This window comes from Aethalodelphis obliquidens, unplaced genomic scaffold (assembly GCF_003676395.1).
Source record: "Aethalodelphis obliquidens isolate GAN/ISIS:26980383/991018 unplaced genomic scaffold, ASM367639v1 scaffold46, whole genome shotgun sequence".
Classification (NCBI taxonomy): Eukaryota; Metazoa; Chordata; class Mammalia; order Artiodactyla; family Delphinidae; genus Aethalodelphis; species Aethalodelphis obliquidens.
In genome coordinates, this window is record NW_020837990.1 from 677,533 (window position 1) to 693,632 (window position 16,100).

Here is a 16,100-nt window from a genome sequence, read left to right on the forward strand (position 1 = left end):
ATTATTATCTAATAGATTGGGGGTCTACCAACTTTGTTTCTCTACTTGGAAATATAAACCCATGAAAGGTCCTATTTCACACATTAGTATCCCTACAATGGTTAACAAACACAGTATATTCAAATATCTGTGGACTGATGTGTCCTATTCATGTATCATACAAATGAAGTAAAGTCCTCACTACAATGGAATTTATAGCTACCAGTAGCATGAAAGCAAGGACTGTTATTCTGTCTCAGTCAATGTTCTATCCTTTGCAATTTCTGCGGTGCCTGGCTCAATAAATATTTGCTCAGTAAACTGTTCATAATCTTAAAAACAAAAATGATTATAAAAATGATCACTACAAACCAAATAATGACAAGAAAAAGTCATAGTTTGGGCAGAGAGAAAAATCTTTTTAATAAGTATTTCAACATAACATGTGATTATAAAGCTTTCCCTATTTATACTAACAGCATAAGCAGATTTGCTTCATACTTATGACGAAGTATGTCAGCAATCACACAACTTTTATTTTCACATAATCATAATTTTCCACATTTTTGTTCTCCTCTCACTAACCCTAGGATTACATTTTAAAATGATAAATGAAGGATTATTCCCACAGAAGAGTTGAAGAATATGATCAACTGGACAAAAGCCTGGGTACATTATGCAGGGTGGAGGGGGGTACTGATTAGATGGCATCAAGTGATTTGAGTGGATAAATCTACTCATGGTGGTTAATTTTTAAATATTCGTTATGTAAAGTGAGTCATTAAAAAGTTACATTAAAAAATTCTGAATATGTTAATTTAGAGTTTACTATATTATCACTTGACTTATAGATCAATTTATGGTGATAATCAGATTGAGGGACAGAAAAAAGAAACAAAAATAATCTTTTGTCCATATGCCACAAACTGAGAGTAACTTACCCATAACACAATTTCAGTATAATTGAAAAATCTACATTCTTTGACCTAAAGCTCTTTCTAATAAGTTTTGAACTCTAACACTTTGGCACCTTTCTTTAAATGATTCTTAAGTGTCTGACCAATAAATATAAATTTAAAATATATATAAAAATAAACATCATCCCACTATTCCCCACTTTACAAAGGTTAAAAAAAAGAGGAGGTGGCAAAAAGCAAAGTTGAATGTGACACCTCCTCATCTCTACATCATAGCCTAAAAAAAAACCAGAGACATAAAATAAAATGAATATATACTTACAGCCTGGGCTTGTTGTTGGAATAGTTCATTCTGATTCTCTCTATCTTCTATTCCATCCTCAAGCTTCCGGGAAGGAGGTAACCTAGCACTTCCAATAGCAGCATTCAAATGGTTTGGAAAAACACTCGTTCTTTTAAGAGTTAAGTTTGCTGGATCTGAAGAGTGCATGGCTATAGAGCCTTCTTTTTCTGCCTACACAAAGGAAGAAAGAGTGAGCTTCCCCCAGTCAAGTGCAATCAAATAATGTCTACCAGCAGCCCAAAAGCTTTAAAACCGGGGTTGGGGGGAAGGAGGGGAAAACTTTAGCTGGTAAAGAAACTAACATTTACCAGGCACCTACTACGTGCTAATATTTTACATTATCTAATTCTCAAAACAACACTGGGAAACAAGTATCATATCCCCATTTCACACACAAAGAACTATAGTTGAGAGAATTTAAGTAATTAGCCCAAGGTCACAAAGCTAGTAGGCAGCAAAGCCAGAATTCAAACCCCAACCCCAAACTCTGACATTGTTTATAACTATTTGGTGAAAGCAAAAGAGGGAATCAGAACAACACAGGAAACAGAAACAACAGTTTCTCTATATACAATCTACTGCCCTCACTAGTAAATCAGATTATGCGAAGCCTGGAATCAAAAGAAAGTGATTCTGTCATTGCCTAATAGCATTTCTCATTACAAGCACACTTCCCATTCAATCTTTACTCAGGCTCACTTTTGAACTTACGGCTTCACAAGACCTCTGAAGTTGTTGCTTTTTTCTCAGCCTAATTTGCTGATTTACTCGGCATTTGACTTGTCTCTGAAAACGCTTCAGAGCTTCTTGTTTCTTTCTTAGCTGTTCCCTTAGCTCTTCTTCAATCATATATGCTGAAGTCTTTAAAGATGAAAGACAGAAAATAAACTTGCATGTCCCATTCGTTTTGCCCATTAGGACTCTGTTGTAAACACAAAGCAGTCAGAATACAGCCCTGAAAAAATAATTCAGTTCTACAACCCAAAATTCCCCGTACAGTAAAGAAATCACAGGAGTTCAGAGCTGATAATCTAGACGTAGCTAGTGAGTACCAAGAACTTAAACCAAATCACAAACTAAAAATTGGAATCTGTGAGCACTCAAATCAAATCTTAATTTTTCATTGTACTGAGAACTAAAAGTATCTTCATTAATTCTTAATGAACCAATTCAAACCTACATTATGTTACATTTTCTAAAATGAGTAAAATAGTCCAGATACACCAGATTGCTCGCCACTCACCCACTATGTCTTATTATAAAATGAGAATTAGGCTTCATTTATTAACCTAGCATGCCCTTCTTGCCACCTCTGTCTAGAAAAGGCCTACTCAGTCAAGACCATCCAATACCCATCTAGTACCTCTCACTCTTATTAACGTTGAGTACAATACTTCTTAACTCCCCCGTTAGATTACGAATTCTTTGAGGGCAGGAAATGTATTTAATTCTCCTTTGTTTCCCCTATGGTATACAACACAGAGCCTTGAATACAAAGGTACTCAATATTTATATAATTGATTAATTCCAAAACATTCTAAACAATCTGGAACATTTTATCACATTTGAGTCCTTGATCATTGTTTGCCTCCTCTAAGTGCTTTGAATAACAAACTGATTATAATAACAGCAGTTACCATTATTAAAGATCTATTATGAGATAAACACTTTAACTACCTTGTATCAATGAATCTTCAAAACTACCTCCAATACTAGGTATTCTTACCTCTTATGTTAAAAATGAGGAAATGGGGCTCAGAAGGATTAATCTGTAGTAGTAGCCCAAGATCCTATAGCTGGCAAGTAGCAGAGCTAGAAGTTTCTCTGACTCCAACACTTATGCCCTGTACTGTACTGCTTTTCTCTTGACTATGTCTCTCTTCCATAAGGAATCTTCATATTAAATAAAATCATCATACCTCCTATCTATCCCTTCTCCTAATGCAGTGATTCCAAATTCTAATTCTGAGGGGTGCCCCAAATTATTTCACAGACAGTCATTAAATTCTCAAAATCAAATGAATTGAAGTTCCAATTAAAATTAAAATTCCCAAGAAATCTATCCCATAAACTATTCTACAAGAGTATGTACCATACGAGTAGAGTGTACAAGACAGATATCAATGAATAATTAAGTAAAATAATTCCAAAGTAGATATATATGTAGTAAAGCCTGAACAAGTGACTCAAGTTAAGTCAAGACCCAGACAAATTTAAGCCATTCTGCCTTTCTTTTACTCCCATTGTCTCTGTCTGCCCTCTTTTACTCGCACCTTGAGATTATCAAACGTCTTATTGAAGTGCATGACTGGTTCCAAATTGTGGATCTCAAGAGTAAACCAAAGATAAGATTGTACCATAGAAACATATTTTAGAAACATATTTTTCTTAGCAACACTATTGTGTAAGACAACCAGAACCTGAAAACACTTGTTCCATGGGATGTTAAGAGGTTCCCAGAATCATATAAACTTGGGAAATACTGGGTTAAACAAAAATAAATAGTCGGCCCTCTGTATCCACAGGTTCCTCATCCTCAGATTCAACCAACCATGGACGAAAAGAAAATTTTCCAGAAAGTTCCAAAAAAGCAAAACTTAAATATGCCAAGCACAGGCAACTATTTACATAGCATCTACATTGTATTAGGTATTGTAAGTAATCTAGAGGTGATTTAAAATATACAGGAGGATGTACACAGGTTATATGCAAATACTATGCTATTTTATACAACTGCTTGAGCATCTGTGAATTTTGGTGTCTGCAGGTGGGGGAAGTGGGGGAAGAGGGGGGTCCTGGAACCAATCCCCTCTAGATACTGAGGGACAACTGTACTGTTTCAATTGTACTACCAATTCTTCATAGCCTTTTTGCACCCTATAGACTATCCAAGGGGCAATATAGAATGAAGTGTTTCTCAGGACAGTCAAAGAACACATTCGGATAATTTATATATGGTGGAACTAATAGTTAGATTACATAGTCCTTAGTCTCCAAATATGATCTCCCCTTCTGCCCCCAATTAATCAAGCCTCCCAGTATATATGCTCTTGTGTAGTCATCTCCCATACTGAATGTAGTCTGACTCTATACTCAATAGACTGAGGCACAAGTGTTGGCTCCATGACTTCCCAGGCAAGGTCATAAAGCAACCTCCACCTAGGGAAGCCCATACCAGCCAAGCAGAGAGACCATGTGGAAAGAGGAAGATGTCCAGCCAGCCCTCAGCCATTCTACTCAGCCTAGCCCAAGTGCCAGATATATGAGTAAGAAAGCCATGTAGGATATTACAGCCCAGCAGATGCCAGATAAAGAAGAACCAAGAAATCCAGCCACCAGCCAGAATCCAGTCAAGTTGTCCCAGACATCATCAGCTACTGGGGTCACCCCAACTGAGGGCTCAGACACTGTGGAGCAGACAAGCCATCCCCACTGTGTCCTGCGCAAATTCCTGACACACAATATTGTTTGCTTTATGCCATTAAGTTTTAGAGTGGTTTCTTACGCAACAGTAGATAATCAGATAAATTATAAAACAATGCAATAGCTATATATGCTGATAGGAAAGCAGTACCCTTGGATGATAATTTAATTAAAGGGCAGTCTCAAACTATGGCGTTTATAGGAATTCTGATGGCTCCTTGAAACTTAAGGACAAAAATGATTAGGCATTTCCCTTTAGCACAGACATGAACTTAGGGTAACCAAGGTTTAGAAGTTCTGAGCTGACAAGACCTACGTCTGTTAATAAGAGGGAATTCCCCAGGCTGTATATGCTAAAGTGATAAAGAGTTCTATTAGATGCTTGATCAAATTGCCTTTGACTGGTAATGATCAGAATTTTTTAAATGAAGGAAAGGAGACATGTTTACACATGCTCCAAGACTTTAATATTTTGAGTTGATATATGGGAATATGTGATGATTCTTTTTAACACAGAAAATCTTGGTCGTTTTTAGATATTTTTATGCTATTGATATTATAAAGATATCATAATATGGGCAATTAAAAACAGGTGTCAATAATTTAAATACCAAAATACCTTTGTACCAAATCTTACTGATTCTTCTGGGATGTTTCTTACATTTATCCCTTTTCATTTCCATTTCAATCCCCTTTTCAAGGCTTTCCCTCTACATTACTTACCACTAAAATCTTGGTGCTATACTTCATGCCTAAATTGTTACCATTACAACCCAATTTGTCCCTCAGGAGCCAATCGCTCCTTCACCTTTAAAAATGTTAAAGCAGGACTTCCCTGGTTGCTCAGTGCTTAAGAACCCGCCTACAAAAGCAGGGGACACGGGATCGAGCCCTGGTCGGGGAAGATCCCACATGCCACGGGGCAATTAAGCCCGTGCGCTACAACTACTGAGCCTGCACTCTAGAGCCCGCAAGCCACAACTACTGAGCCCGCGTGCCACAACTACTGAAGCCCGTGTGCCTAGAGCCTGTGCTCCACAACAAGAAAAGCCACCGCAATGAGAAGCCTGCTCGCCACAACTAGAGAAAGCCACACGTGGCAACGAAGACCCAATGCAGCCAAAAATAATAAGTAAAATAAATAAATAAATAGTTTTAAAAAATAGAACTTAAAAAAATGTTAAAGCAATTAATCTAAGCAAAACACTATTTGATCATGAAATTAATCTGTAAATATTAAACCATGAATGAAGTCAATCCCGTCTCCAAAATTTCCTGTGGTTCCCTACCACTCCTATTTTCCACAATCCTATCAACCACCATGCCCCTACTAGGCCTTCCACTGCAATCAATCTAACCTACCCTTAAATCCTAAATATATCTTGCTTACTTCCTACTCTCTCCATTCTCCTTAATTGGAGAATCATCCTCTTTCTTTCTGATTATCCAAATTCTTCATTAAACTTTCCTGGGTCACATCAATTCAAAACCATATCTTTCTTCGTTAAGTGCTATAATAGTCTTAGCACTTAATCATATACTACTCAGACTCAAAATCCTTTCTGGAAATAGCATAGTAATAAATGAATGCTTATGTATATACATCCTTACAGACATAAATAAAATGAATGAATACATGCCATTGCACTGCTATTTAACATTTACTTGAAACATGTCTCATTTCTTCTCTGAGATGAAGGACCACTAAGAGAACCTACCTCATACTTTTCAACTCATGTTCAGCACCTTGTCTATACATTCTGAAGATCTTCAAACATTCTGTGCATTCCATAAATATCTACATGCTCCATCAGGAAAAGTAGATATGTAAACAACTTACTATAAATATAATGTGGTATTTATAATAATAAATGAACCTCAATAATATATGAACAAATAGCTAAGGAGCACAGTTTGGTGAAAGACAATCAAAAATCTTCTTACCAAAAAGGAAAAAAAAAATCTTACAAAATTGTCCTCCTGTGTTAATAGCTACGTAAGAGAGTTGTCTGACAGGCACGTATGTCAATTTGCAAAAGTTTCCCTTCATCTGAAATGCTCTTCCCTTTCACCTGTACTTACAGCACTTCCATTCTTTAAGGATTAACACAAACTATATTACCTCATTTACTCATTCAACAACTATATCCTGAAGACTTGCCATATGCCAGTACAGGAATGAACAAAACATCAACATCCCTGTCCTCATGGAATTTACAGTTAAACTTTCTCGGAATCCCAATCAGAATTAATCTCTTTCTCCTTTATTCTCCCACTGCATCTGAACCTTACTGAATCTCCATTACAAAATTTACCATAAACTTTAAGCAATCAATGTTACATTAACTGTGGTCGTCATCCCTACTACACTGTAGAGTGTTTAGAAGACAGTGCCTATGTCTTGTGCATAGAAAGCAATCAAGGGTTTGCAAAGCAAACTGAAATATATATAGGTAATAAATATTTGATTATGCCGACTAAAGCTGCAGCAAGTTTCGGCAGATACATATTTGTTCTATAATCCTAATGAAAGAACATATCTATTTATGACAGAATAGAAACGGCATCCCCAGACTGTTCATCTTATCTGAGCACCAGGGATTTGAGAAGGCTAATAAAAAGAAAGATGGAGGAAGAACCCCACCATACTTGCATCAAACTGACACTCACAGATGCCGGGACTGCTGAACTATCTGGCGGGGCAGGCTCCACCCATGCCCCAACGGGTACTATAGCCTGGTTCCTCTCAGCCAGCACTGCCAACACGTCCTTGCTCTTCAGGGGGTTTAAAGCCAGGGGCAACTTTGTGGTATTTCGAAGCTTCTTGATGGGGGCCATACTTCCTGGCATCTATGACTCCTGGTTAGGAGAGAGGAAAAGCTTAAAATCTTCAAACGACCGCCTTAAAAGCTCAACCCCCTAACACACGTATGCCACAGGCTTCTGAAAAGGAGAGAAGCCTTGGAGGAGGCAGTAGCCTGACAAGGATACTGGAGAAGGAAGGAAAAAGGAAAAAAGGGAAAAGAAGGGGTAAGAAATAAAGGAAGGAAATGTTTAAAGATCGCTCTCGGAAAGGAACAGGGACAAGAAGGGGGAGAAACAAGAATCTGAATGAGAGAACGAAGATTGTGCCAGTGGCGGCAAAGCGATGCAGGAAAGGGAGGAAAGAGCGTAGCAGCCGGAGGGCAAGGGGGCTGGGAGGGTGCGGGGTGGGAACCTGGGTCTGAGGCAAAGAGTCCGAATAATCGGTGTCCGGTTATGGGGGGAAGCGCTGAACGCCGGGGAGTTCCGGACCAAAGAAAAGCCTGTTTCTCAAGCCTCAGGGTCCCACTCCTGCTGAGACTGCACCGGCCTAGTATCGATCGCGGTTCGCCACGGATTCAAGCTACCACTGACACCAAAGGAACCGCCTTCGGTAAACCGCCGCTTTGGAGGAGGCTGCCCCGCCCCGCCCCGCCCCGCCCCTCGGCGGCCTTGTATCTGCCTCTTCCGGGCTTGTGTCACCTCCCGGAGACGGGAAAGGCGTGAGGGGCGGGGTTTCGCGCTCCAGAGGTTCGTCACTTCCGCTTTGTCTCGCTGTGTGGGCGGGACCTATAAACGCGCGTGGAACTGGTGGGGCACGGGTGAGTCCGCGTGGGCGCTGGGTAACAGGCGGGCGGAAGTGTCGCACACTGGCCGTGCCTCGAGTGTCCCGGCGCTGGGACCATCCCACATCCTTCAGGAAAAGAAGTATGTTGGGCCGAAGAGCTGATTGGGCAGGGCAGGGGACCAATTGAGGGAAGCACGGGAAAAGGATGGGAGAAGGCGGGCCTGGCAGGGCTTTCTTGAGGAACGAACTAAGCCAACAGTAAATCATACTGATGTTTGTACACCTCGCTACGTTAACGGAGCTCTTTCATACCTGTTCTTATATATAAACATCGCAGCCTCGTGAGTGGTCTCCCTGTCTGCTTCCAAGCTTTGCTATAATTCTCGGACACTTCGCTATTATCCATGTGGAATACTCATTCGTTCGTGTAATATATAATTGAGAGATTTTTATATACCACCACTGTTCTAGGCACTGGAAATATATAGCAGTGAACAAAATAGACATATATCCCTTGTTCATGGAATTGACAATGAGAAGGAACCAAATAGACTAATGAATAAGTAAACAAATGTGTCTGGTGCTGATAAGCATTGTAGAGTAAAAGCTGAGAAAGAGGATTAAAAGTGTGTTGGGGGCTTCCCTGGTGGCGCAGTGGTTGGGGGTCCGCCTGCCGATGCGGGGGACACGGGTTCGTGCCCTGGTCCGGGAGGATCCCACGTGCCTCGGAGCGGCCGGGTCCGTGGGCCGTGGCCGCTGAGCCTGCGTGTCGGGAGTCTGTGCGCCGCAACGGGAGGGGCCGCGGTGGTGAGAGGCCCGCGTACCAAAAAAAAAAAAAAAAAAGTCTGTTGGGGGGTAGGGGAGATGCAAATTTAGATAGGATGACCAGAGAACACTTCACTGAGGTACTTTTGAGCAAAGACTCCAATGCAAAATTCCATGAGGTAATGGAACAAGCTACTTTAATTTTCACCGGAGAGTTTTCCAAAGGAGTGTTTCAGGCAAAAGGAACAGCAAGTACAATCACTCCAGGGTGGGTGCCTGCCTGGCCGAGAAACTGACCCTGGGGTTTTCCAACATTAAAGAGGCTGGAAAGAAAAGGGAAATGCAAAGAGATTGGGAAGGATCAGCCAGTAGGCTAAGGAAGAAAACCAGGAGGGTGTGATACCTTGAAAGCCAAGTGAAGAATGTGTTTTGTTTAAGAGAACCAACCGCCTATGTTAAACTCTGCTGTTAGGTCAAATAGGATGAGGACTGAGAATTTACCATTGGATCTAACAATATGGAGGTCATAGACGACTTTTATAAGAGCGGTATTTTTAGAGTAGTTTGAGAGCAAAAGCCTGATGGGGTAGACTTAAAAGAGAGGGTGAGGAAGAACTGGAGACAGTCATTTTAGACAATTCTTTCAATGAGTTTTATTGTAAAGGGACACAGAGAAATGTGTACCTGAAAGGAGAGATAGGATCATAGGAGGATTCTTTAATATTGCAGCACATATGTTTTGTTGATGGGAATTGTCCAGTAAACAAAAGAAAACTGACAACGCAGGAGAGAGAGAGGAGAATTTTTGTATCTATGTCCTTAAGTGGGCAAGAGGGAACAGGATCTAGTGAACAATTGGAAGGATTGGCCTTAGATAGCAGGAGAGAGAGAGTTCATTATAACACTAGCAGTGAAAATAGAATATATACTGGTAATTGGGTAATATGGCAGTGGGAAGTTCTTTTCTGATTCCTCTGTTTTCTCTGTAAAACAGAATTGTCGCCAGCCTACAAGATGGCCTCTGATGATCCCCACCTCCTGGTATTCACACCCTGTGTAGTCCCCTTTCACACTGTACCAGAGTTGGTCTGTGTGACAGATAGAATATGGCAGAAGGGGTGGTATGTCACTTCAGAGATGAGGTTATAGAAGACACTGTGTCCTCTCTCTCTCTCTATCGTGCTCTCTCTCTCTCTCTCTCTCTCCAGCGTGCACTCTCATTCTTTCCATCTCCTACTCTTGCTCTCACTCTCATTCTCACTCAGATCACTTCCTCTGGGGGAAGCCATTTATGTCATGGGAAGTCACGTGAAAAGGCCCACATGGCAAAGAACTCAAGGCTCCTGCTAACAGCCAGGTGAATGATCTTGGAAGTGGATCCTCCAGCCCCAGTCAGGTCTTCAGAGACTATATAGCCTTGGCCAACAACTTGACTGCAATCTCATAAGAGACCCTGAGACAGACGACCCAGCCAGAAACTGTATGAGTTAATATTTGTTGTTTTCAGATGCTAGATTCTGAGGTAATTTGTTACACAGAGAGAGATAACTAATACAAATAGAAAGCAAGTTCATCAATTAATAAAATAGAGGAAGGGACGTTGGAGGTTTGAAGAAGGTATAAAATAGTCGTCCAGGAGAGTAGAAGTATGAACTAGAAACATGTACAATTGCCAGACAGCCTTAAGGACCCATGTGAGGTTCATGATTATGAATTTAAAGTGAGACTAGTCAGCATGGTTGAGTGTTTTCCTTCAGTTTCATGGTTACAGGCATAGCCATAGGTAGAAATTTTACTTTTAACCAGGGTTGAGGTTTTACCAAACTATTACTCTCAGACAAGAAAGGGGCAAGAGAGTTAATGTTGAGCGCAAGGGAGTGATTAAATGACTGACCATGGAATTTAAGATAGGTAATATGGGAAAGGATAACAAGTGGGTAAGGGACCTTGTAAAGGTTGTAGGATCAAGAGATTGTAGGCTCCAGTGGGGATCTAAGGTTTGTTAGAGCAGGATACTAGAAGGAATGCACTGAAAAAATAAGAGGTGGTGATCCAAGAGTGGGATGCTTGAAACTGCAGATATTGGTACTGTCAAAGTTTATGGTATGACCAAGGGAGGGAGTAGGAGAACAAGATTACTGGAGAAGAGGTCATAGAAATGAGGGCAAGAGCACTGGATGGATTATTCCTGAGGTTGTTGAAATCACCAAGATACGTGACCAGAAGAGTGTTGGCGAGAGCCAGGAGCAACAATCTTCAAGGAATTTCAGGAAAAGACCTGGAGGCTGGTAGATGAGTGTAGCCTGGAAAGTAGCAAGTGACGTAGTCTAACATCAGATTCAAAGCAAAAGGTGAAGCTGAGAAAAAAAGGAGCTCCCTTTTTATAAATAATAAAATAAAAAATAAATGGTTTGTAAATAGCACTGAGTAATCAAGTAACAAGAAGGAAACCCATCCCACATCCACCCAGAAGGGTGAGGAGAAGAACATACCACTGGAGAGGGCCAGAGAGAGATTGATTTGTACACCTCCATACATACACACACACACACACACACACACACACACACTCAGAAGAAGTGTTATTAGGTAGCTCCTTGCTGTCTCTAACCCTCTACCTCAGGTCTGTGCCTCCCACTAGCTGCTGTGCCAGTGGCTTCATATGAATATATACTCTCGTATGTCTAGAGAGATCACATCTTGGGCCCTGCACCCATTTTCTGACGTTTTCTCAAGGCTTATCTTCTGTATGGCCAGAGTTTGTTTCTCAGCAAGGGAACTGTTTGCTTAGAACTGTCTTATCTTCTTCAGAAATTCGAATGGGTATTGCTGGCAGCAGTCTTGCGGCCCTACTCCAGAGCACTCTTCATCAGGCTAATAATCTCTGATGTGTGTGGCTGGGGGATCCCTGGCCATCTCTGCACAAAGCCCTGAGTCACTGGGTCTCTGGCAGTGGTCCACCCCACACAGAACTCAGAAATGTGCTGCTTGGTCGTCACTGTCCTATTTGTGGCTGACTGATACCCCCCACCTGTAACAAATTAGTAAACTTGGTAACCTGTTCGTCCTAAGGGCCCATCCTAAGGAGAACCTCTCTGGAAGTGGGAAAGCTGCCTATTCCCACTCTCATGGAATCTGGATATCGGGATCCTCAGGCAGCTGAGTCGTACCCTCTTCCACTCTCTTTCCCAAATGTAAGCAGGATTCCCCAGGGCTAACAGCCAATGTTCTGGGATATTTCCTGAAAGTTCTCTTTGTTCCTCCTCCTCCTTAACCCACGTCACAGAATAACCCTTCTAACTGGAATAATTGATAAGGGTTCTTCTGCTTGCCTGTGCATGATAAGTTTCTGCAGCAGCATTTCATTGTATGTGGCACTAATAGCAGATTGTTCCGGTTGTCTCAGTGGCACCTGCTGTACTGATCTTTGCAAAAAATTCTCTAATTTGTCATGGATGCAGAAGTCTTTCCCCTTTCTGTTGGTGGGTGATAAAAAAAAAATTAACAAGAATTTCATTGTCCTCCTCATTACCAAATACTCATCTTGGATGGACACAGAGATGCACTTCCCAGATCCCCCTTCAAGGAAGGACTTGTTGCCCCAGCTTCTCAGAATGTTGTAGTCCCTTGAGCTGTTGACTCGTTCAGGGACAGCCTCAGCTTCAGAGAGCAGCCTCACCCTCTGAGGAGCAGCCACATCCTGAGACCGGTGGGTCTGGGGATGTAAAGGCGTGGCGGTTTCTGCCTAACTTGGAACAACGCCAATGAGCCATCATTTCAGCTCCCGGTGGGCTTGGCTGAGGTGGTCCAACCTACATCACAGCTCAACCTCTTCCTGTGCCTCTTCCTGCTTCCTCCTCCTCCCTTCCACAGGTGCCAATCTCCAGCGCACTCCCTGATAAACATCCTGAACTTGAGTCTTAGAGTCTGCTTCCTGGAGAACCCACCTACAACCCCCCTCTGACTGTTGTTAGGCCTCAGGGACCAAGGCACTCACAGCTCTGAGGCCACGTACTTCCCAGTGTAAAAATACGTAGACAATCCTTATCATTATTCTTTTTCCATCAAACCACAGTTTAAAGTCCTTGCTATTCCCTGTTGACACTTCTGAGCCTCTGGATTAAGCTAAGTCTCAAGGTTACCCCACCTCTAGACTTTCAAAATATGTGAGCCAAGAAAGTTGTTTATCATGAACGCCAATTTGCATTAGGTTTTACATTGTTTGTAACAGAGAGAGCCCTGAGATGAGCAAAGTAGAGGGAGGCAATTGGTAAATGTAGGAGGATGAAGCAGAAAAGCAGAAGATTCTGAGCTGCCCACAAAAACTGGTTCCAGGAGCTGCTTCAGCGTTTGAGCTCTCCAATTCGAGATCCTTGTGATGTGCCTCTCCTCTGGTGGTACCTTCCCCTGGGGTATCTGTTCTTTGAAGCCAAAGAAGCTTCACGAAGATAAGAGACTTTGCCTTAACACAAGTTAGTTAGGACCAAAATGATTTTATCTATCAATAAATTGTTACCAATATTATTCACCATATTTTTACTGTTTTAGAAAATGTACTTCTAAAATATCAAAATTGCAATCATTAAAGATAATTTAAAAAGTAAGTTGCAGGATCTAAAAGCAATTTCAAAAGAGGAATTTCAAAGATGTTTTATAGAATAAGTAGCAGGCACTCAAGATAACTATTTGGAGGAAACCAAGTCATTCATTTTGTGTGTTCTTCTATGATTGTTATAATTATCCACTATTAATAGTCTCATTTTCTACATCCCAAATCTCTAGAGACAGCATATTATAGTGCAGAGAACAGAGACTTTGGAAACAAACCTGGATTTATATTCTGACTCTGCAATTTACTGTTTATGGTCAAGTCACATAATCTGCATCTTTGTTTCTTCATCTACAGTATGGGTGGAACAATTGACCTTTCAGGACTTTTTTTGTGAAAATGAAGGTAATATATGTGAAATGTGTAATATAGAACAGGTTTTCAATAAATGCTTGCTAATTTTTTTTTTTTAAGAAGCAACACAGAAGTCATCTCTTCCGCCCCTAGCAGACTGATTTGTCTGCACGTGGTTGGGCACATGGCCCAGCCTGGGATAGTATTCTATCCTCCTGGCTATTGTGACTGATACAGAGCTGTGTCTGTGACCTATTCCGCACCAGCCACAGTCCTCCACCAAGTTTTTTTTAACTAGCTTCGTCAAAATTCTCCTCCTCCCTGGATAACAAGCCGCACAGTCCAATGTGTTAACCGCTAGCTACATGAAGCTGTTTAATTTCAAATTGATTAAAATTAGATAAACTTTATAATTCAGTTCCTCAGTCCTACTAGCCACATTTGGAGTTCTCAATAGCCACGTGTGGCTAACAGCTACTGTGCTGACCAGCACAGATGCAGAAGTTATATTGGGCAGCACTGATACCTTAGACTGACTGGCAACGACGGCCCCCCTCAAAAAGCGTAAGAAGGTTTATGAGAATGAAGCTGACACCAAAACATAAGCAAGAGAAATGAGAGATAAACTGCCATGGCTTTTAAGTATCTCATTCCCAATTATTCTGGTTCCCTCCAAAATTTTGTTACATGGTGCAAGAAATTCCTCCTTTTGGGCTTCAAACAGTTGAAGTTGAACTTCTGTCACTTACAACCAAAAAATCTTGATGAATCACATTCTTTAGCTTGACGGGCAGCAAACCAGATGCAGAATCCTGGAGGGCTAACTCTGGTAAGGATCTGTAAACGAGACAGACCTGGACCCTAAAAGTACTACAACAAGGGGTGAACATTTTGGTCTGTCTTCAAGGCCACCTTCCTACTAACTTAGTTGGGGCCTTCTTTTAAGAAACCTTGTCTCAGGACTTCCCTGGTGGTGCAGTGGTTAAGAATCTGCCTGCCAATGCAGGGGACACGGATTTGATCCCTGGTCCAGGAAGATCCCACATGCTGGAGCAGCTAAACCCGTGCGCCACAACTACTGAGCCCATGTGCCGCAACTACTGAAGCCTGCGCAACTAGACCCCGTGCTCCGCAGCAAGAGAAGCCACTGCAATGAGAAGTCCCTGCACCAGAATGAAGAGTAGCCCCCGCTCACCACAACTAGAGAAAGCCCAAGTGCAACAACGAAGACCCAACGCAGCCCAAAAATACATAAAATTTAAAAAAAAAAAAAACCTTGTCTCTCCCTATGTTGAATCCCATGTATCATAAATTCATCTTCTTAGCGTCCCCAGACTCACCACTGGGGACCCAATCATTCTCTCGTTGACTAAGTTTTTAGTTTGTTTTTTTTTAAGTCCCTGTTGCTCGCCTCTATCCTTCCTCGTCTCATATCTTGTCTCAGAGCCTTGCTTTTTTCCACCCACTTTTTACTTCTGGGCCTGAGTGGAGGCAACCTCTTTCAGGAGTGTAGTATGTGAACACTAGTCCAAGAAGCACAAGCTGAATCTGCACTATGCTGACATATAAACTGTGTGACTTTGAGCAGGTTACTTAACCTCTCTGAGCTTCATGTCCCTCAGGAAAAAATTCTTACCACATAAAGTTGTTAGAAGATTAAATAAGACCATATTCTAAAAGACAATTTGTTGATGGCAGGGAGCCCCGTGGAGAACCCCAGAAATGAAGGGTTTAAACGAGAAAGGAGAATTTATTAAAAGGATACAGGAATGTCTCCAGGATACAGCTGAGCCTGAGGAATGAACTAGAACTAGGGTAGGTGTTTCAAACATTTTACATATTTATTTATTTTTAGAAGGCCCTGCTAAGCCTATAGTTTTTTTTTTTGATTTTTATTATTTGTTTTTTTAGACAGCAGGTTCTTGTTACTTGTCTATTTTATGCATATTGGTGTGTATGTGTTGATCCCAATCTCCCAATTCAATGCCCCTCCCCACCACTTTCCCCCCTTGGCGTCCATGCGTTTGTTCTCTACGTCTGTGTCTCTACTTCTGCCTTGCAAGCCTTGCATCTGTGTCTCTATTTCTGCCTTGCAAGCCTCTATTTCATCTGTCCCATTTTTCTAGATTCCACATATATGCGTTGACATACAATGTTTGTTTTTCTGACCTGCTTCACTCT

General features: G+C 41.4%; 1 protein-coding gene across 7 annotated transcripts in view; it reads right to left on the reverse strand.

Annotated features, from left to right (window-relative positions):
* The window catches only part of CCDC15 (coiled-coil domain containing 15), a 60,826-nt gene extending 52,812 nt beyond the window's left edge, over nt 1–8,014 (reverse strand). For 3 of the 7 annotated variants that reach the window (XM_027081913.1, XM_027081914.1, XM_027081910.1), the window contains exons 1-4: nt 7,880–8,014; nt 7,333–7,521; nt 1,939–2,100; nt 1,219–1,410 (exon numbers count right to left, since the gene is read on the reverse strand). In XM_027081913.1, coding sequence (XP_026937714.1) covers nt 1,219–1,410; nt 1,939–2,100; nt 7,333–7,512 — 534 coding nt within the window. In that variant the 5' untranslated portion in view covers nt 7,513–7,521; nt 7,880–8,014. The remainder of the gene's footprint in view (nt 1–1,218; nt 1,411–1,938; nt 2,101–7,332; nt 7,522–7,879) is intronic. The other 4 variants (XM_027081915.1, XM_027081912.1, XM_027081908.1 and 1 more) reach the window with 2 other exon arrangements.
* Between the last annotated feature and the right edge of the window lie 8,086 nt (nt 8,015–16,100).